The 23,612-nt window shown below is 36.0% G+C and overlaps 1 protein-coding gene across 1 annotated transcript in view; it reads left to right on the top strand.

The window, feature by feature from the left end:
- Positions 1 to 273: 273 nt before the first annotated feature.
- PCLO (piccolo presynaptic cytomatrix protein) overlaps positions 274 to 23,612 on the top strand; it is a 412,169-nt gene continuing 388,830 nt past the window's right edge. The window contains exons 1-2 of the mRNA XM_033192933.1: positions 274 to 521; positions 6,440 to 8,174. Coding sequence (XP_033048824.1) covers positions 274 to 521; positions 6,440 to 8,174 — 1,983 coding nt within the window. The remainder of the gene's footprint in view (positions 522 to 6,439; positions 8,175 to 23,612) is intronic.

Below are 23,612 nucleotides of genomic sequence, written 5' to 3'. Positions count from 1 at the left end.
TCGGGGCGCCGAGGCGGCGTCCGGGAGGCGTCTTCTGCAAAGGTTGCCTGGCTCTGTCCAACATGGAGGAGGCACCGGCAGCAGGCGTTACCTGCGAGCAGGACTAACTCCCACCTGGCGTTCCGGGAGGCAGTGCCTGGTCCGGAGTCCGGGGACTCGGCTGCCTGCACGCCCCGAGGCGGACCCCGGCTCTGACTGCTCCCCTGGCCGCGGGCTTCTCGACTGGGACGCGGCGCGAGGAGGGAGCGCGGCGGCCCCGAGTCTCCCTGAGCCATGGGCAACGAGGCGAGCTTGGAAGGGGAAGGGCTCCCGGAAGGTCTGGCGGCGGCCGCAGCGGCCGGAGGAGGGGCTAGCGGGGCGGGGAGCCCCTCGCACACCGCGATCCCGGCCGGCATGGAGGCGGATTTGAGCCAGCTGAGCGAAGAGGAGAGGAGACAGATCGCCGCTGTCATGTCAAGGGCGCAGGGGCTGCCCAAGGGAAGCGTCCCCTCGGCCGCTGCGGAGTCGCCTTCCATGCACAGGCATGCACAGCATGATGTATATGTCCGGGCATATATGTACAGCTTCCCGTGCACATATGTGCCAGCCCGTATGTGCCAGCACGGCGGTACATATATGTCGCCTCCGTTCATTTTATTCTCCCCAATGGGGTGGTCATAAAGATATCCTAAGCCTTTTGATGGGCGGAATAAAAATGATGCATTGTAGAGTTTCTGGTGGGATAGTCAAGGGTTACATTCTTGGAACTGTGATTTTAGGTTGTGATTTTTGGCCTTTTGGAGCCCTTTCCCTCTAGGATGGCGTGGAGAGACGCCCTCCAGTGTTTTACTAATCTGGAAGTCTTCCATTAATACAACACGGACGTGTTGGGAAATAGATAGAGCTGGGTGTTTACCTGTCTCTGTTTAAACCACTTGGCCATTGCGGGGTCTTTTTCTCTGTGAATGATGTCTAAATATTTCTGTAACAATACTTTAATCCCCTTGTAGGTGATTTGTCCTCTCTCGCCACCCCACCCCCAGAGGAGAGCAGAAGCTGTTTAGGTAGAAGGAATATAATGAATATACCTTTTATATTAATTGAGGAACCTAAAATATGTGTGGCATTAAACAGATGGTTTGGTCACAGCAGAGCAGGTGCTGTACATGTATTTCTAAATTAGCATATGCTATTTTTAAGCCACTGCTCTTTTTTATGCAAAAGTGGCCTTCAGTTTAGGGAAGAACATGTGAATTTTATTACCTTAGAAAATAATTTTGAATACATACTTTTAAAAACAAAGCAAATAAATGGCCAGTATAAGAGCTAATCAGTAATATGAACGTATTCATTTCCGTCTGTAACTCTCCATTTTCCTTCATCCCAATAGATTAGTTGTTTTCTAATTAGAGTACTAAGAGGGTATAATCATTGTGCCTGCCTTGCCTTTCTTATTGTAAACAAACCCTTTAACTTTGCACCCTCTAGTAGAGAACAGTTTTCTGTCCGTGGTCCTGAAACAATTTCCCTTTTATGACAACTGCAGGGAAACCTACAATTTTCATTTGAGATATTGTAAGCACGAAAGACCTGGATATATAGGTGTAGGTCCTTATCCTTTACTTTATAAAATGAAAAAAAAAAAAAAACTTAGTCACTATCACGTAAGCATAATTTTGCCAAATAATCATAGGAGAAATGTAAAATGTTTTATGGGTAGTGACAGTATTTTCACATAAAATCTTAATTGCTTAAAATCTACCAGGTAAAAAGCCTATTTATCTTGAAACCACTAATACTAGTGAAAACTAGCCCCTTTATGTTAAGTATGTTTTTCTGTATTTTTAAACTATGAAATCTATGGGGCTATTTCTTTGGAAAAAGTCTTTCTTGTTCTCTTATCCAGTTTATGATATGTACTGTTTTCCTCTACTTGATGAAAACTTGACTAGGAAAGAAAAATTAGTGTTCATTCACTAGACTTTCACAGGATAATAACAAAGTACAATACTTTTATTAGCCTTTTAGAACTGTATGCCTGATCTTTTATATTTTTTCCTAAGAGATACAAGCAACAGGTCTATCATGCTGGTTAACATTACCAGTTACAGTGAGATCCTTGATTTCTAGATTTCTAACTTTTCTTCCGTTCAGAGGGTGGCTAAGAAACATTATTTCCACCTATAAAACTGTTGCTTCATGCCGTATTTGTATCAGATAGTATACTTTTAAAGCTCTCTACTGATAATTTTGTTAGGGTGGAAATCTTATCAATAGGTAGTGTGTGGCCCAAACAGTTATTGGTGAAAACTTTATCCAAATACTAAAAAATAAACAATAATTTTCTGACTTTTGCAACTTGCTCTTAAATTTTACTGAAAGATTTCTATAAAAGGTACATAACTTTTTAAAGTTATTTTCCTTATATATGATAACCAAAGAAACATTTGGTTTATCACTTAGACTTTTAAAGTTATAGAGTTGTGTAAATTTAATTAATATAGGAAGGCATACACAAATTATTTGAAGTTTTAAGCATTTAAGTGGTGTGAATCGAACATAGAATTTTAAAAATAAAGACTGAGAGCATGAGTTTTTATCCTATTGACTTTAACCAACTCATAGCAAATTACAAATACTTCTCAGTCGATGTGTCTCATGTTCCTTGCCTTTAAATAAGGCTAATAATACCTATCTTACCTGTCTTAGAGAGTCCATTGAGGATCAATTAAAAGTTGACATGAGTGTTTTTGTTTGAGTTGTAATTTACATGAACCCTACAAATATAAAGAGTGGTAATATCAGTATCAATAGTGGATGACACTGTCACTGATGGCTACAGGCAAATTGTTGAATTGTACATTGTTCTTCAGTTATTTTGATACGTGAATTTTCTTTTGCATGTGGAAAAATCAGTTCAATGGAGTGTAAACCACCTCCTCTTCCCACAAACCAGGAGTGAGGATACCAGATTCCTGTGACTAACTAGTTTTATGACCTTGAATTAGTCACTTAGCTTCTCTTAGTCCCTATATCCTGGCACTTAGAGCATAAATGCATAGATATTCGTTTATATAATATATATATAAATTAATGGATAGTCCCAAAGTTGCTTATATTTCTAATATTATAAAATTTTGTGTGACTCAGCACTGTCAAGTGTCACTGCTTGTTGTGTTCCATTTATAAAAGATTTTATTACCTCAGATACTTTTACATTCCTACATTTGCATATATGTTTTCCTTATCTTAGGGGAAATATTTTATTTTCTGCTAACAATTTGAAAGAAAAATTCTAAGGATGACAATAGTAAAATGAAAAGGGAGACTACTAAATATAGGTAGTTACAAGCTAGCAGTAGATGACAGGTTACAAATGAAATGCTCGTGGATTTTTTATTCATTGTATACCCAGAGAAGTGCAATTTCATTACTTTTTCTACTCATTCTATTTACAGTTACAGATATGTCATATGAGAAGGGCTTTATTGAAAAAACTTCTCTGATTAGTAGAATATTTAATAAGAATTCTGACTGAACTGATTATTTTCTTTACTACTTTCAGCCTCCTCTACTGGGCTTCTTCCTAAAGGTGTAGGCCAAATCCAGGTTCTAAAAAGAATATGGAATTTATCCATTTATATCTCAGAAGGCCTGTAGAAGAATTTTTAAGTGAAAGCAATTCAAGAAACATTAAAGTAAAACAAATACATGATATATTTATTCCTTGGTTCACTCATTGGTAATCATCCACTTATTCATTAATTCATCAAATATTAATGCTCATCTACTAGTTGCCAGGCTTGATTCTGATGATGCAAAGATAAATGAAATATATCTTTTCTCTCTAGGAGTTCACAGTGTAGTATACAAGGCGGAGATTGCATTTTAATCACTTTTTCTTTAACAGTAAAACTGTTAAGCCTAACAAAATTTCATCAAAAGACAATGGCACCTTTACATTTTTGTTTGGTATTGACAATTTTTTCTCTTGATTTTGTTTCCATTTCCCACTCAAAGATCTGTGTGTTTTACTTTTATTTACATAGTTACAGCACCTAAAACTAAGTTTAAATTATAGGACAGTCTTTAGGGTTGTATACCTGTTTTCTAATGGGGATTCTATAGTAAAGTACAACTTATACTTGTGGGAAGTACATGCAATTATAATTCCTGGTGCAAGCAGCTTGCTTTCAATTTTGCTGTTTCTGATCATCACAAATATTTGGCATTCATGAAGTTTATTTTTTGTTGTTTTGCAGACATAATAGATTAAGTGAAATATTAAAACAATGATTGAAATAAGTTTAGTAGTATTTCAAGAGAGAAAAATTTAGCATAATTAAGGATAGATTTTTTTTTTGTACTCTTTAAAGTTAGATTTAGAGGACTCTGTACAGGGAAGTTATTTAAACAAAATGCTTAATAATTACTTATAGTATTGCCATACCTGTAATCAGCCCTAAGCATGTGCTCTTCAAGGGAATGGTACAATATATTAAGTAAATATAGAAGATTTATAGAATAATGTCAAGGTCTGAATAGTGTACCTATAAAGAAATGTTCAGAATGATTTTCTTCAAATGGAAATATGTAGCAGTGCATTTTAAGAGCTACCTTGGAACTATTGGAATTAACTAGGGTAACACTTTTAGTTCTGTTTAAGTAAAAACTAAAGAGACATGGTAGAATATATGTATTTTTGTAAACTTTTCCTTGGAGGAAATTGCAAAAATTCGGAATCTACTTATTTGTCTTTTACCAGAAAATCACTTTATGCATACATTGCCATTTATAGATTATTTTCTTTTCTTCTAAGTGTTTGCTACCTAGAAGTAATGCTTCTCTGCTTCTTTCTGCTATCCCTTACATCCTGACTTGTATTCAAATTTCTGTGTCAGGAAATTTGGAAAAAGTTAATTCATAAGAAGTATTGATTATGAAATAAAATATTTGTAATCTCTCTCATTAGCAGGTAAATTTTGATAAGCCAAATTAGAACCTGTAAATCTCTATTCTCATACTATATTTTAGGTGCTACTAAGTTACTTTCTTTTTTCTTGTTTCCTTTAATGAAAAAAAAACATATTTTTCAAAATTTAAAAAGCCTCATATATCAAACAAAATACTTGTAATCGGATTTTCTCCATAATTCTAATTTAGAATATTCTTTTAGCTGCAACTTTATCAATGAAATATGAATTATTTTAAAAGTTTCTGTATTTAATATGACTTTTGGCTAAAGCGATAGATATATACAAAGTAAGAAACTCCTATTTTAATTATTTAACCATAGTCATTTAAAATGTATCATGTTCCCAAAGCTGTTTTAAAAAATACAGCTTATATATTCGTCTATGAATTAAGCTATATCTTGAAAATTAACTACTTGCTACATTTAATCTCAATGTCAATAATAAATTAGATTACTAATCATCGATCAATGGCATTAGGAGATGATGTAGCAAACACTGAGTAAAGAGATATATGGATACCAAGATATATCTCAAGACGATTTAAGCATCTATTGTTGCTTCCCATAAAAATTTCGGGTTAAGAATTAGTTATTTTTTCAAAAAGATAACACTGATCTTGAGAATAAAGATGGGATTGTTCCTCAAGGATGTCTAAATCATGAATGTAGAAATTCTTATTCTGTAAAGTTTTTTAAGGATAATAGTTGATGAATAGTGCCTTTCTAGATGGAGGCATGGGGATAATCCCCAGTCGCTCTCTGAGGCTCTCAGGATTTTAGGTGCCCACATCTGTGTCCCAGTCTCTCCTGGCCAGTGACCTGGATCCCTAGAAGCCCAAGTAAAATTAAATAGATTATAAACTTTTTAGCATTCCTGGGAAAACATCATGTAAACTCCATTATCAGAAACTCCCCTTATTTCACATTGTATTCCCTATTTAGCTCATGTAAATTCTCAAAATGAAGTTTTAAAAAAGTCTCAGCAGACTCCTACATTTAAAAATGAATATTTTAAATTCTCAATGCTGCTAGCATTTGGAAGACTTTCTTTGATCATAACTTTTTATAAAAAGAAAAAATACACTGTGTGAACATGTATGTCTTATGACATTGCATTGATTTATTGAGGTTTTAATTTAAACCTATATTTAGTTAAGTTTTAAGGTCATATTCTATTAAGTGCAAAGATAAATTACTTTTATTATAAGTATTTTCTAATATATATTTTTATTTTATCACTCATAAGAACAAGTTTTTTTTCTTTTCTTTACCTCCTTGTTGAAAATCTCTACCCATTAAAAGAAAGAAAAAAAAAAGTATTAAAAGTTTTATGAACACTTAAAGGATGCTACAAAAATGGGTCCTCGTAATATTTATACATTCATAATTTTGAAGATATAAGCAATAGCTTTTTCATATTCCTTTGATTTGAAATAATTTCCATTATTTTTACTTCTTTTTTTTTTTTTTTTTTTACTCTTCTAGGAAACAAGAGTTGGATAGTAGTCATCCTCCAAAGCAATCAGGAAGACCCCCGGACCCTGGGCGTCCAGCTCAACCTGGTCTCAGTAAAAGTAGAACTACAGACACTTTCAGGTCAGAGCAGAAATTGCCTGGGAGGAGTCCTTCCACTATTAGCTTGAAAGAATCAAAGTCCAGAACTGATTTTAAAGAAGAACACAAATCTAGTATGATGCCTGGCTTCCTCTCAGAGGTTAACCCTTTAAGTGCTGTCTCCTCTGTTGTAAATAAATTCAACCCTTTTGATTTGATATCAGACTCTGAGGCATCCCAGGAAGAAACCACCAAGAAACAAAAAGTGATTCCGAAGGAGCAAGGAAAACCTGAGGGAATCACAAAACCTCCTTCACAGCAACAGCCACCCAAGCCGGTTCCTAAGCAGCAAGGACCTGGTAGGGATCTACTTCAGCAGGATGGCCCTCCCAAATCAATATCTTCTCAGCAACCAGAAAAAATTAAATCACAACCTCCAGGTACGGGAAAGCCAATTCAGGGTCCTGCCCAGACTCCTCAGACAGACCCTACAAAATTGCCACTTCAACGAGATGCATCCAGGCCTCAGACTAAACAGGCAGACATAGTAAAGGGAGAATCAGTTAAACCCTCTCTGCAAAGCCCATCCAAACCACCTATTCAGCAACCAACTCCTGGAAAACCTCCAGCACAGCAGCCTGGACCTGAAAAATCACAGCCTGGGCCTGCAAAGCCCCCAGCTCAGCCCCCAGGGCTAACAAAGCCACTGGCTCAACAACCAGGGACAGTGAAACCCCCAGTCCAGCCACCAGGGACAACAAAGCCTCCAGCTCAGCCTCTTGATCCTACTAAGTCTCCAGCTCAGCAGACTGGGTCAGAGAAGCCTTCATTGGAGCAGCCTGGGCCAAAGACTCTAGCTCAGCCTCCTGGAGTTGGGAGAACTCCAGCTCAACAGCCAGGGCCAGCAAAGCCTCCAACCCAGCAGATGGGGACACCAAAACCCCTAGCTCAACAATCTGGGCTACAGTCTCCAGCTAAGGCACCTGGGCCTACAAAGACTCCAGTTCAGCAGGCTGGGCCAGGAAAAATTCCAGCTCAACAGGCAGGACCCGCAAAGCCTTCTGCCCAGCAGACTGGCCCAACAAAGCCTCCTTCACAACTGCCTGGTCCAGCAAAGCCCCCACCTCAACAGCCTGGCTCAGCAAAGCCCCCTCCTCAACAGCCTGGCTCAGCAAAGCCCCCACCTCAACAGCCTGGCTCAGCAAAACCCCCTCCCCAACAGCCTGGCTCAGCAAAGCCCCCACCCCAACAGCCTGGTTCAGCAAAACCCCCACCCCAACAGCCTGGCTCAGCAAAGCCCCCACCTCAACAGCCTGGCTCAGCAAAGCCCCCATCTCAACAGCCTGGCTCAGCAAAGCCCCCATCTCAACAGCCTGGCTCAGCAAAACCCTTAGCTCAACAGCCTAGCCCAGCAAAGCCCTTGGCTCAGCAATCTACAAAACCAGTAAGCCAAACAGGATCAGGAAAACCTCTGCAGCCACCAACAATGTCTCCATCTGCAAAACAGCTTCCTTCACAAGGCCTCCCTAAAACCATCTGTCCTCTTTGCAATACCACTGAACTTCTGTTGCATGTTCCAGAAAAGGCCAATTTTAACACATGCACTGAGTGTCAAACCACTGTCTGTAGCCTCTGTGGTTTTAATCCCAACCCTCATTTAATGGAGGTAAGTGCATTTATTCACTGAGTCCATACTCTTCAGCCATATCATCGTCTTACACAAATGATGCTTAACTAAACACATACATGATATGATGGCATTGTCTTTCTCTGGATTCTCCCCTCCTTCCTTTGTTTTTTTCTCTGTCAGTTGTAATTTTTTAAAAATATTTCTCTGACTAGAAGCCTCAAACATTGCCACAATTTCTGAAAATTTGACATATAAGACAAATATAAATTGATTGAAAGATGATGAGCACCTACTCATTTCACTCTATATGTAAGACCAACACTGTTTTTTTTTTTTTTTTTTTTTTTTTTTTTTTTTTTTTGAGGCTGAGTCTTGCTCTGTCGCCCAGGCTGGAGTGCAGTGGCCAGATCTCAGCTCACGGCAAGCTCCGCCTCCCGGGTTCCCGCCATTCTCCTGCCTCAGCCTCCCGAGTAGCTGGGACTACAGGCGCCCGCCACCTCGCCCGGCTAGTTTTTTGTATTTTTAGTAGAGACGGGGTTCACTGTGTTCGCCAGGATGGTCTCGATCTCCTGACCTTGTGATCCGCCCGTCTCGGCCTCCCAAAGTGCTGGGATTACAGGCTTGAGCCACCGCGCCCGGCACCAACACTGTTATTTAGCATACAATGACATTGCTTTAACTTTTACATTGGTCTTCCCACCTATCAAAATTTTGGTACTCATAAATGTTATTTATATTTGTGTTAGAAAGAAAAGTAGATAATGTTTTCAAATTCTGAATACAATTTTAACTTAAAATTGAATATCCTTTTTAATCTGCACATCTCTTTTCCCTGCCACTAATTCTGATATATCAAATGAGGGCATGTTGAGAGTCTTTAATAACAGTATTAAATCATTTCACAAAAGGAAGAAGTTGTTAGAGCAGATTCAGAATGTATGGGTGACTTCTCAGATTACCGTTTATATCTCCTAGGCTTGAATCTGGGTAGCCTTATGTTTCCAAGGGTTAGCTGGGTAATACTTTCTGACTCATCAAATTATAAAAGGGTTAATTGTGGTATAGATGAGTACAAGTTTGTTTATTCAGATTGAGGATAGAAGAGTAGTTCTCAGCAAGTCAACTGACTGTATTAATATTAGTTCAGCATGAAAAGGCCTGGAATAATGTAGCATTTTAATAGGTAGAGATTCAGAGTTCTTATTAGGGGAAGGGACAAGAAGATACAAAGCATTTTTTAAAACTCAGAAATTCTCTGGCATTAAGGAATAAAACAGTGAAGATGGTATAAAGAAATGGGCAATGAGGCTGGAGATAGGTTAGAGTCAGACTTTGGCTTTCCACATTTAGTAGGTAGTGATGAGCATATAAATAGAGAAGAGGTTTAAGATCTAAGAGAATATGAGAGATTCATTTTTTAAAAAGATCTAATAGCCTTTACTTAATGAGAAGGCACAGAAATCATTTAGCCTGTCTGGAAGACAACTGTTAGTGCACTATCTGTGCATTACATCTGCAAGCACCCCAGGAAGTAACTGACAGCAGGCAATGGAGGATTATGTGATTTAAATATCCCTGAGACGTGAAGCTTGTATACTTTTGTTATAAATGAAATATATCATGATAATAACAATAATGATGATCATTGCTAATTTATGTTAATGTGGATACTTCTGAAAAAATGATGCAGATTTAAAATATATCAACTTTTGGTTGTTTTCTAAAGTAACTTTTACTTTTATAAACAAAAGTAGTATTGAGTAGTTTAACTTTTCAAATAAATAATCATTTATAAAACTACAGTTAATAAGAATATGCTGCATTTGATTTATGGAGAAAATCAGAATATAAGTATTTTATATATATACATATATACATATACATATGTGTAAATATATACATATACACATATGTATATACATATACATATGTTTTTATATATACATATATATGTAGCTTTTTAAGTTTTGGTAAAATATGCTTCTCCCCATGTTATACTCTCCTTATAGGAATGTGAAGTAATAATGACTTCAAGTGATAGATGATCATTTTATAGTGTTTGGATTTGTCTTGGTTTTGTGGCAATTTACAAGGCAGAAATACGCAGCTGGAAATTTAAGCTGTATGTGTTATTTCTACACCCAATATAAGAAAGACAGATACTATTTGAATACATACTATGTGAAAGATATTCTGTTATATGTTTGGTGGGATATAAAGATAACTAAAACATGAATGTTGATCTTAACAGATTAAAAATTACTAGATAATACATGCATAAGAAAATAGAATATGTGACCAGATGATAAGAGCTGTGAGAGATATGAATAAATATTATGGACTTCAGAGTAGAAAGTGCTCATTTCCAGGGGATGAGATTAAGGAAAGCTTCATGGGGAAAATGGCATTTGAGCTGGGCATATAAGGATGGGCACTATTTCAATAGATAATAGAACATAAAACAGTGTAATGATTTGGGCCCAAAGTTGGAACTCCAAAAGTACAGAGTGTATTTTAGGGAGTCAAGAATAAATGTAGGTTAGCTAGGGTGATGGAAAAGAAATGGTCAGTGAGATTGGAAATAGGTTGAAATCAGATTTTAGCCTTACACGTTTAGCAGGTAGTAATGAGCTTCCTACTTTTTGAAAGGTACCTCAGTTAATATGATACACATTTGATAGTTCATTGTACTAATTTGTATCAAATGCCTCGTTACAAAGCATTATTGAATGCTATGGGAAAATCAAATATTTGTTAGATGTGCAGTCTTCTCTCAACCATACATAGGGGAAATACAACTTGCACATAAAAAGAACATCTATATATTTATTGCTATACAAAGTAACTTTGAATAGGGCTATTCAGTTCGCAGAGTCCTTTGTTTTATTAAAGTTAAACTCATAATTTTATGGACATATATGTTTCTTCTCTATTATACCAATGAGGAAGCTGGCATTCAAATAGTTACTATAGTTAGTTTAGTTGTGAGGATCACCCAGATAGTATATTCCCAAACAGAAGCCAATCATTCTGATTCCAAATCAGTTTACTTATGGTAGGAAGAGAGATGAAGTGTTATAGGGTCAAAGGAAGAAACCGTCACCATCAGTGGGGATATTAGAGCTATCTTCGTGAAAGGTGAAGTATGTGAGCTGGGAATATGAAAGATAATAAGAATTTGAACACACATAAATGAGCATGGAAGAAGCTGGGAATATAAGGGCAGGTAGAGGGACTCACTAGCTATGTAAAGGCAGGCATTTCCTTATTGACTGAATAAACTTGGACAAGCCATTTACACTTTCTGTTACAATGGCACCGTTTGACATATGGAAATAATAACATGCTCTCTGCCACACACACTGGAAGACTAACTGAAAATTTGCATGAGAAAATATTTTAGATATGTGAAGTGCTTTTAAAGTTGCAATATATTGCAATAGATAATATTTGAAACAAATTTGGCCTTTAAATTTATTGTACATTCTTTTTTACATAGATAACAATATTATAAATTCTTAGATGCTGAGGCAGCCATCTAAAGACATTGGATCAATAGTATTAGTGATATTTCATTTTAACTTTTACTGATTTTTTTTTCCTTTAAGAAAAAATGCAATCAAAAGTTCCAGTTCTGAACTCTAGAAAGGCATCTTTTCTAATACTGCCTACCAAATGGCCAGTTTCTCAAAATCCTAAGTTATATGGAGGTCAGAATTGAGAAGTGAGAGCTCTAGAGAGAGACTCTAAACTTCTATTATAGGAGATAAGTAGATGAAATTTTGGGGACAACCACCACTTATGTCACAGTTGTGGTGTAAACACCGTAACTTTCATATGCATCCATGAAAAAGTAAATCTGCATCTTCCAAAGAGAATCTAACACTCTGGGTAAAGTTGCCCTCAAATATTCAGATTGAGTAAACCGTTTTTCTATGCAAGATAGAGACAGAAGCTGGACATCCTTTGGTACAAATACATGAATTTATTATTTTCCAGCTTGATGTTTATTTGCATGTAGCTCTTTGCTTGCGTGATGTATGGGTGAAATAGATACATTTACCATTCCTTGAAAAAGGAAGAATTTCTCTAACATTTTTTGTTACCAGTCTATCAGAATTATGACTATATTTGCTTGTGACCATCATGGCTCTCTAATGACTATCAGGTCTGGGAAGGAAGGAAGGACTGGATAATTAGCTACACTCAACCACAAGCTTTAGGGAAGGGGACGTGTTTACTCCCTTAGTTCCAAACCTACCAATCATCACCCCACAACCCGCCCCTGCCACACATGAGCACTTTAGGCAACCCAAACATCTATGTGAAGAGGATTGCCTTTAAATTAACTGCCCTCTCTGGAGGCTATCAAGATGTATGCTGTTCCAGACAAGCCTTAGGTATCCACTGGCTCCAACCCTAGACGTTTGATGCCTAGACCTTGACCAGTGGAGTGTATAGCTGCATCTCTTCTTGTGGGCCCATTAATTGAATAAATCTCTCTAATATTTTCCCTTTCTTTGGGCTTGCATGTTGACACAGAACCTGAACATTTGCTTTCTAATTGGAGGCACAAGTATGTTGTTTTTGTTGATTTACTTTATCTCTTTTGATAAATAGCCTCACTCAAGATATATTTAGGAACAGAGATCTAAAGGCCTGTCTCTAATGTTTGGTAATTTTCCCAACTCTTATTAATTTTTGTAATAAGTGAAAATGACTTGTCACTTTTCAGAATGTTGAAAATGAACGGGAGGCTGAGGCAGGAGAATGGCGTAAACCCAGGAGACGGAGCTTGCAGTGAGCTGAGATTTGGCCACTGCACTCCAGCCTGGGCGACAGAGCGAGACTCCATCTCAAAAAAAAAAAAAAAAAAAAAAAAAAAAAAAAAAAAAAAAAAAAAAGAAAGTGAACCAAATGTTAGGGATTAAAATGGATTTAAGCGAAGTTTTCTTGTCTTTTTTTTTTTTTTTTGTCATTATGGCACATATATGAGTCAGTTTTTTGGCAGAAGCCAGATATTTTATCTAACAAATCCATAGCCACCTTTAATGAACTAAAACAAACAGAAAACTCCTTGACTTGCATATATCAACTTTCATATAAACTTCCTCCACTTAATGAAAAACAAAACAAAACAAAAAATGACTGAAATTCTTTAGTTGGGTAAAATGGCTTAACTGGCCATGACCTTTTGGTGGATAATCCTGTTGCATCTTATTTTTCTAGTAAGAGAAATGGAGAGAAGTTGTTCGGAAGAGCTGGTAGAAAATAGTGGAGCTATGCCAGATATCAGGAGGCTGGACTCTGTGGAGAGAAAAAGCCTGTAAGACATTCCTGATGGTGAAGTAACTGAAAGAACTTTTAGAAAAGAGGATGTTCTCTTTTTAGTTGCTTGCTGTTTTTAGCACAAAGACTTTTTTTTTTTTACCTGAAATTCTAAGCAAAAACTGCCACACAGTTCCTCTTAAAAAGGAGGACTGAGCACACAGATGCTCATCTCCTCTATCTTCAAGTCCCACTTTTAAAAAGATTTAAAGTATAGTCATTCCAAGAAATGTGAAAGAGCTCCAAAAACGTTAAGTTGGTATGTTGAAGAATTCCTTGAAGGTAGAAAGAAAATTGAAAGGACAAAGAGCTGAGAAAACCACTATCCAATTGGCTACTCAGGAGACCTCAGAGAAACCCTAACTTGGAATCAAAAAATATAAAAAGCAGTAGTGGGATGTGGGTAGCAATCAAAGAATAAATTGCAGAACTGCAATAGGAACAAAAGGACAATTGGTCTCTTAATCTTCACTGGGAAGACAAGATATAAGAGGAACCCCTTCAGGCTAAAGCCAGAGATTAATCCACAAATGAAAGGGTGACCTGCCTGAGGAAAGGCCCCCATAAGAAAAAAAGAACCTTCAAAAAGAAGAATAGAAGTGAAGGTGATGCTCCTCTCCCACAATGGGGTATTGCAAAAAAGAAAACAAATAGAACATTACTCATCTATAAGTCAAATGCTCTAAATTATTACCATCAGAGTAAAACTGTCCTTACTCAGATACTGACCCACTGCTGTCCTGTTTTCTCTCATTCGAAGTAGAGAACAAATGGGGAAGCAGAACTGTCTACAAACAGACAAAAAACTGTACCTGTGAGTGGATTAAGAGCCTAACTAGACATTTTGCAATAACACCACATGAATGACATACATGAACTGATAGAAACAATAACAAAAATAACCCCATAGGAAAAAGTTCATTCTTCAAAGAATGTAAGAAAATTCTTACTATTCCTGAGAGATATGTAAGAAGGTATTTCCTTTATAGTTAACATACACAAATTTCAATGGGCTGGTTGAGGGTAAACAAAAGGAACTCAGTTAATGGTCTGAAAAATAAGGACCTAGAATTTTCCCAGATTATGTAGAGTTAAAAAACAAAAGAAAAAAAAGTATTTACTTACTTAGCATCTACCATACTTCAGGCATGTTCTTGACTCTGGGAATACGAGAGTGAACAAAGTTGGGAAAAGCCTTCCCTTATGGAGCATGTCTTCTAGTAAGAGTCACAAATAAATACAACATATGGTGAGACAGATGACAATGTGTTATGAAGAAAATTGAAGTAAGGGACGGTTGTAGTATGTTCCAAGAGAGGGATGGGTTTGGGTTGTAGGGTTCCCTCACTCCCTTCTATTGGGTGATTACAGTCTGAAATTGATGAGTTACTTGGCAATCTAGAATTTTTAATGGTGACTAAAATTCTAATCGGTGGCTGTAGTCCTAACTGAGGCTGTGGGTCAAGGGTGAGGGTACCAAGGAAGGAAAGGGTGTGAATGTACCCAAGAGTGTGGATAACTCTGAGAAGTTTTCTTCACTCCTGCCTGTTGTAATGTGGATGTAGAGGAATGAGCATTTTAAGAAATCTACAGCATAAGGAGCTATTTCTATTCCTAAACACAGGTAATAGTATAATGTTGTCTTATGAAAAAATTCACCTTGGATAACAAGGTAAAAATATATTAGATTTTTAATTTATATATAAAAAATAAAATCAAAACCTACTATTTGATATTCTAATGGCAACCACAAGAAAAACTAAAAGCAAAAGTTAATATCGATTGATTCCAGAAAGTAAGACTTGGTAGTAGTGAGGGAGGATTTTACTTTTTATGTCATACATTTATGCACTATTTTTTTATTTTTAAAATTCATGTTATAACTAAAATTAACACTGGTATAATTTAAAAACACTAAATCATCAAATGCTTAAACAAGTATATGATATAAAGGGCTAAAGAACTTGATTCTTCATTTTTACATCTTCAGCCTTGGTATTCTTCTTGGTGAAATGTCAAGACTTATTTTTCATTCCAAATAGCAATGAGGATTTGAAATATTTTAAGCCTGTGATGCCAAGTTTGGTCAGTTTCTTTGTTCATTCTTTGCTTGTCACAGCCATGTATGCTTTAACTGGTCCTAATGTTTGCATGAAGCCAATAGAGAAAAATAAAGTACCTAGATTCTATGTATAAGGTTTTTGGAAAACAAAGTATATTGAGTTTTTTGCAATTCTCTGATAATCTCCATGGTATTGTTCATACTATTTAAAGTGAGAATATCCTAATTATAACAAAATGAATTTATCTTTATTTAAAGTAGTTTTCTAATGAAATTAAAGAAATATGATTCAATCATTTAAAAATATGTATTGTTTAATTATGTTTACAAACACTATATTTGTTTAGCTCTCATCTTTGATGTGATCCAATTTGGATACTCCCTGGATTTATATGTTAATATACACCTAGGCATATACATTATATGTAATATTAATATTATATACATACATAAATTTAATCATTAGAACCAAAGCCTTTTTTTTTTTACTTTCAGCTTTTAAATGACTAGATGTTTCAGGTATCTTTCTGGAGAGCCAACTTTCATAATGTCTAGTAAGCCTGTTGTTATGTATTATTAGCTTGGTAGGAACAGATGTTCTGCTGTGAAGGCAGGTACCCACTGTTAAGATCATTTATTGGGTCTAGGCACAGTGGCTCATGCCTGTAATCCCAGCACTTTGGGAAGCTGAGGTGGGTGGATCACCTGAGGTCAGGAGTTCGAGATCAGCCTGGCCAACATGGTGAAACCCTGTCTCTGCTAAAAATACAAAAAATTAGCTGGGCGTGGTGGTGGGCACCTGTAATCCCAGCTACTCTAGAGTCAGAGTGAGGCAGGGGAATCACTTGAACCCAGGAGGCAGAGGTTGCAGTGAGCCTAGGTTGCGCCACTGCACTCCACCCTGGGCGATAAGAGTAAAACTCTGTCTCAAAAAAAAAAAAAAGTATTTATTGGATCAGTAAGCTGAATATAGTAATGGGGTAACTTGCTCATTGTTTATATTCCTTGAGAAAGCACACATATCTAACAGTTCCTATTTCACATCTTTAATTTATAACTAAATTCTCTTGGTATCTTCATTTTAGTTTAGATACATGAGCTACATTTAGAAATACTTCAAATATATTATTACATTGAAGATAAAGAGGTAAATAATCTATTAGAAGTTTATACTAGTTATCCTTAAAGTAATAATAGTATGAAGTGTATCAGTAAGGTGTCAATCAGTATGGGTTCTGGTCCTAGCTCTGCCTCTCACGTATGTCCACTCTTAGTGACATGACTATGAATTCACTGAAAAGTACGTCTTGTTACCTTTGATAAGGAAGCAACATTTTCACTACAAACAATGCTTCTTGTCTTTATCTTACTTCAATAAGAAAGGAGTTTGGTCTCTTGTCACAGGGAAGAGAGATTGTAGTTAGAACACCATGCATTTCAAACTGTGCACTAGGCACTTTATATGCATTTCGTCATTTTATGCTCTTTTAATGAGGTGGTATCCACATTTTAAAGATGAGTAAAGAGATTAAGAAAATCAGAATTCATATTATAAAGTATTTTGAAATCTGCCATGCTTATTGATGAATTAATCATAAGATGGTGCTTTGGAAAACTGGAAAATATGAGATTTTAAACTTGGGCAACGTGGGTATGAATCCTACCTAGATCAGCTACTTATTTGTTGTGTGATTTGGTCAGGTGACTTTATTTTTTTTTAAGTGTTTAGTTTCATTATTTGTAATGCGAGAGTATTCGTAAGCTAAAACTCACATTTGGCAATATAAGTGGAAGGGCTCTGAAATTAAAATTATAGGTAAACATTCATTGTTATTACTATTAGCACTATTACCACTACTAACAAAAATCTTCATAACATTCTAATAAGCAGATAGGGATAACACCATCATTATTGACTCCATTGGTAGATAAGAAAACTGAGTTTAAGAATTTAAATGACTTTTGCACAGTCACAGAATTACTTGGTAATGGATCCCATACAAGAAGTAAGATTTGCTGACCCAAAATTTATTGCCTTTTTATGGGAGATCACATTGTCCTTGACTGGATTATTTGATTCCATTATTTGATACCATTTTCTAAATTTCTGAGTTATGGCAAGTGTATGCATGTGTATATATTTACATATCCTTAAAATTAAAAAGAAATTAACGTTCTTGGCAGGGATATTTTCAAAATACGTAGTTGAAAAAAATCGAGGTTTAAGAGTACTTGTTTTTTGCCTTTATACATACTTCTGTCCAAAGTCAGAGTCTTATTGATTCATACTTCTTTGCCTTCTAAGAAAGCTGTGAACTCCTACTCTGAGCGGGCCACTCTGTTCAAAATTGAGACTAGAGATGATGAAGGTCATAACTTTAACGGGCCACTGTCAGAAGTAGAATTCAGAGTCTAAAAAGAGAGCCAAATGCTTAGCAATTTAAGATGGAATCTTGTTTGTAAAGGAGAATATGAAAAAATACATATAGATGAGATCAGTTCTCACTTCAATATAAAGTAGTAAAGTATCTTTCCTATTCTTTCTTTCTCTCTAATAAAAAAATCACTTGTAATACAATTTATAGAAATATGGCACTTCTCTTTGTTCAGCAAAGTAAGCATTACCAGTTGAATACTCAAAACAACTCTTATGAACAGATTTCTACTTATACAATACAATTTAAAGAAATCAAGTAGCAGGCTTTACTATGTGAACACGTGATTAGGGTTCTGTAATTGTACTTTTGGGGAAAATTTTTAATGTGTAGATCTTTTTAAATTTATTTAAAGTTTTTAACTTATTGACAGGATAGTTAATCTGTCCTGTAAATGGGTTAAAGAAATAGAAGGAAATAAATTACAACGAAAAATGTAGGTAAGATTTGTAAAACATTTTTGAAAATAATGTAATGCGGATTAATCATGTTAAAATCAGATTTTTCCTAAATATACTATTAAATGGTTATACATATATCTGTGTAAAATTTTAATAATTGACAGTTGTAAGGAGTGTCTATTCACAGAGCTAAAATAAGCTAAAAGTTCCTTATGAACATTCTTTTTATAGAAGCCTTAATATATTTAAGGATTTCATATATTTTTATCTTTTTTTTGAGATGGAGTTTCACTCTTGTTGTCCAGGCTGGAGTGCAATGGTATGATCTCAGTTCTCTGCAACCTCCGCCTCCCAGGTTTAAGTGATTCTCCTGTCTCAGCTTCGTGAGTAGCTGGGATTACAGGCATGTGCCACCACACCTGGCTGATTTTGTATTTTTAGTAGAGACAGGGTTTCACCATGTTGGTTAGGCTGATCTTGAACTCCTGACCCCTGGTGATCTGCCCCCCTTGGCCTCCCAAAGTGTGCAGATTACAGGCATAAGCCTCTGCACCCAGTGATTTCATATATTTTTAAAAATATGTTTATTTCCTTCTCAAGTCAACATGCAAGTAATTGGCTTAATTCTAGTGAGCATCTGATTTAAAGATATGCTGCTTTCAGCATATAGAATGAGTTCATATTTAGACCTTTGATTCTTTTCCCTAATGTAATCTTTTGTTATTTCTAAATGAAATAATAAGAGGACAATGCAGTAAACTATTCAGATACTTACACAAACACTGTCTAATTCAACCCTTGGATCACAGGCTGCAATGTTTTGTGGTAGACCTAGGTGAGTGTTAATCAACTGAGGTGTAAAAGTTTGAATTCACTGCATGAGAGGCAGTTTAGAAGTGTTAATGCATAATGTATGTAAGTCCAGTTTACTGATTTGAGATCCTCCTCTCTTTGTGTAATTGTGATACAGTATGGATACACTTTCATATCCGTGTACTGTAATTATTTTATAAATTGTGCTTTGGTGAAAGTGTCAGTTTGTTTTTTTATTTTGCGAGGGGGAGGGCAATCCTGACAAACATATTAAAATATGCTTTTATCACTTGATCCTATTTGTAATGATTTAGAAATGTTATTGCTAGCATTCAGTTAGTATTATGATGGTGAAAAGAGGGCGTATTTAGTTTATGTTTTACAAGGTTTGTTTATGGCTACTGAATTACATAGCAGAAATTGTAATACATGCAATTTCAGAGAGGAGATATCCATTCAATTTCTAGATGTATTATTTTAAAGAAAATTGTTTTATTAAGTTGCTGAGTATGCCATCACAGTTCTGAGGAATGCTATTGTCTAGTTTTTAACCAAAATAAGTTATGCATGAATATGAATAGCTAAAGACATCAACTACAGTGAGTCATCTGAATCCAAACTGCTGTTGGGGAGTAACTGCCCCTGTAGGGGAGCTCAGGTGGCTTGAGCAGTCCTTGAGTAGCAGAAAACATAATCTGTTATCAAGCCTTATCTCAATTTCATCTTCCTAATCCTGATTTTTTAAAACCTTTAGTCTGGTTGTATTATATATTTTTGGTATTCAAAGTAATAGAAGGTCTTCAATAAGTATTTAAAAATAATATGATGAGAAATAGAAGAAAAGCCTTTTGCAGAGTTTGCCATTAAATAATATCTAAAAATTACTTGATATCCAACATAGAGGTAAGGGTAAGCATAAGTGTTTGCTCTTTTTTTTCTTTTTTCATTTTTTTGAGATGGAGTCTTGCTATGTCTCCCAGGCTGGATTACAGTGGCGTGATCTCAGCTCACTGCAACCTCCGTCTCCTGGGTTCAAGCAATTCTGCTGCCTCAGCCTTCTGAGTAGCTGGGACTACAGGCACATGCCAGCATGCCGGGCTAATTTTTGTATTTTTAGTAGAGACGGGGTTTCGCCATATTGGCCAGGCTGGTTTTGGACTCCTGACCTCAGGTGATCCACCCGCCTTGGCCTCCCAAAGTGCTGGGATTACAGATGTGAGCTACCATGCCCGACCATGTTTACACCTTTTAAAACTTTATATGAGGAGACAAGAGGAAACAATTGGAAAATACTGTAAGCCACTACATATTTGAATTTAAATGCTGTGGTTCAGGGTATAATGGTACTGTAATAGTTGAAGAACAGCAGATGTTCATTGATGATGGAATAATACATAACAAAGGAGGAAATTCAATGTGGATTGTAAAAGATGGATAGCATTTACATAAACATGAGAGGAGCCCAAAATTGACTGGGAATCACGACTCAGGTAAGAGAGAATGAGAATACTGCTTTGATGGAGTAAATGGTCCATTTAGATGTTATGGTTTGCAGAAAAGTTTAGTTGTGGTGAGTTTAAAAGTAAGAGCCCAACAGGTTCCATTGTGCAAAAACAGGAAAAGAGCATGATTGAAGAAAATTTATTTAACAGCTGATGTGAACAGTACGAAAAGGAGCAAATATAAATTCCTAACATTGTGTTTGTTCTTTTGATGTTTCATTATTCCAAGTACTATGGCTATGTAATTGAGCAGAGATCATATTATGAATATTATGTATATGTGTTTAAATTTTCCAGTTAGAGTTACATAGAAGAGAGGATATTAGTCATTATGCTTTCTGGAACTGTGTATATGTGTGTGGGGGAAGGGGCTTCCATTCTGTTTTGAATCTTAATAAATTAATAATAATTCTGAGCAGGAATATGCTTTAGTTCTGAAACCCCCAAATATATCAATTCACTTCATTGCTTAGATGTATCAAGTTGATTATTTTGAGTCATTATTGAAGATACACTCTTAAAAATCAGAATATAATTTTTTGGTAATCAATAGCTTTGATACTTTATTTTGAAAGTGGCACCATTAATTGATACTCTTTATGTGAAGTTCACAATTAAACCTTCAAGTAGTACTTCTTGAAAAATATAAATAGGGTGCTTATGATTATGTATCAAAGGCTTTAGACAATGAACTTGTGTTGCTATATTTGACATCTCTCATACATAACAAAACCTTAACAAAATAAAACTGCAGGAATTGAATTAAGCAGACAGGTGTGTTGGAATTATATGCAGATCCACATTAGAATACACAGTGGCCTCAGAATGAGCAGAAATCCTGTCTGATTATCTTCTTACTCCCATTTATATAGCACATTAAATCAGAAGACTAAAGGAACAAATACTTTTATGCCTTTCTTTTGTTCCTTTCCATAGAGATAATTGAGTTTAAATAGCTCATTAAACAGTTGTATCTTCACACCTTGAATTTCATTTGTGCACCTTCTGTAAGTAAGGCTATTGGTAGGGAAAGCAAAGATGGCTATTTTTCCTTATTTGTCATACAAACTCTAGAATTTAGGAGAAGTTCAGGCTTGACAGATCTATCTAAGACAGTTGGATTCTTTCCTTTTAGTGTTTGCACATTGAAGTAAGAGTCATTTCAGGACACATTGATATGGTTGTAGGCTCTGCGGGTAGAGTTTATTCCATTTCTTCCACCATTTGTCAAATGGATGTGGGTGGTAGTATAATGTTGGAGAGGCAATGCCACTTTTGACAGGGCACTTGGGAAGTTGTTTAGGAAATCTTTGTGGAAGCCATCTTCTGTGAATCAGGCATGACTGCAGAGATTGTCTGTCTAACTTCTCCATCTTCTGTGAATCAGGCATGGGGAGGGAGTGATAAGGACTAAAATCATCTAAGATTTTCATTTATGGCTCTAGAAGATGAAAACCCAATCACGCAGAATGAAGAGACGAAGTGTATTATAGGTACTATGTGTAACTGGCAGAAAGTGTCTGTGGCAGGTGTGTCTCTACTCAGGATTGGAGATAAAGGTTTAATTTTGGAAGTGAAACAAGACAGTGATTATCTCCAGGCATGGCTAGCAGATGTTGTAATTATGAGAGACTCTTCAATCTGAATCAAAATGAGAATAGGTTTTCAGTGGCCTAAGGTACAAAGTAGGGTTCTATGGAGAATGGCATGCATCTTGAGAATGCTGTACAGATTGGCTGAACAGTGGGAGATTCACAGTAAACACAGAGCACAGTTAAACATTTTAAATTAATTTGTTTAATCAAACCAGTTCAAAAAATGTTTGTGAACATAACTGATGCTTAAAGTGTCATTTATACACTGGAGATTAATAGAAAGACTACTATGAGTAAGTCTTTACAGTTTGTTTTTTTGAGTCTTTGGGGAGATACAGCCTTGGAAATAACAGAATTACATAAATACTAGCATAAGAACACCAACAGAATTATATACGTTAAATTTCTTGTAAAAATTTTTACTTTTCATGGAGGCATTGAGGTTTGAAGGGGTGTGGTTGTATTAAACAGGTTTAATGTGAAGTGTTTGAGAAATAATAGCCAAATGAGAGACAGTGGCTTTGGAAATGTGAGAGAACCTTTCACAAGCAATCCAGACCCACTTCAGAATAAATGGGAATGTGGTAAAAATATTGTGAGATTTTGAACTTGGATAACTGAGAAAGCAGTGAGAGTATTACTATCCGTTGCTTGCCCTAAGTGCACTGTGAAAGACCTGACTGACATCAAAGATGGTTTGTGATGTTAATGCTGGGGCTGGTTATGGACTTTTTCATTTGGTCAATATATAGGAAAGATTCTTTGCTTTTTTCTTTTTGTCAGTTGAATCAGGGGCTTGCAAATGCTGCTGTTTTCAGTACAAGACTGTTAAGTGCCAAAATACAAATCATTTCTACCTTCAACAGATTTAGCTAATATAATTAAATAAAAAGGAGGTGCTTTCTAAAAAATACTAAGAGGATAAAAGCTTTTTATGTTGTGCTAGCCATAGATAATGATTTCAAGCTGTATTATAGCAATGAGGGGGAAAAAATGATGGATCAAATATCTTTTCTGTGTTGTTTATCAAAGTTAAAATAAATGTGGTCATTTAAAGGACAAAAGATGAGGGGGTGGAGTCTGTTCAAGCAAAGGGTATATTAGGAGAGAAGCAGAATTCTCTCCCTGTGAAGGGACAGTGACTCCTATTTTCCACCTTCTTTTTACTAACTCTCCTAACTCTCTGCTTAGGTAGAGATATATCCATGTACATTTATACACCACAGAGAATCGTTTGATTTTGGAATAAAGATAGTATAAAATGTGTCCCAGTGTTGGTATACATCATACATTAAATGTGTCTGGTAGTGTTCTAATTTTACAGTTGTCCAAAGATAA

Source organism: Trachypithecus francoisi, unplaced genomic scaffold, assembly GCF_009764315.1.
Source record: "Trachypithecus francoisi isolate TF-2019V2 unplaced genomic scaffold, Tfra_2.0 Lachesis_group4, whole genome shotgun sequence".
Classification (NCBI taxonomy): domain Eukaryota; kingdom Metazoa; phylum Chordata; class Mammalia; order Primates; family Cercopithecidae; genus Trachypithecus; species Trachypithecus francoisi.
Note: the sequence above shows the minus strand (reverse complement) of the source record. Positions and strands in the feature narration are given on the sequence as shown.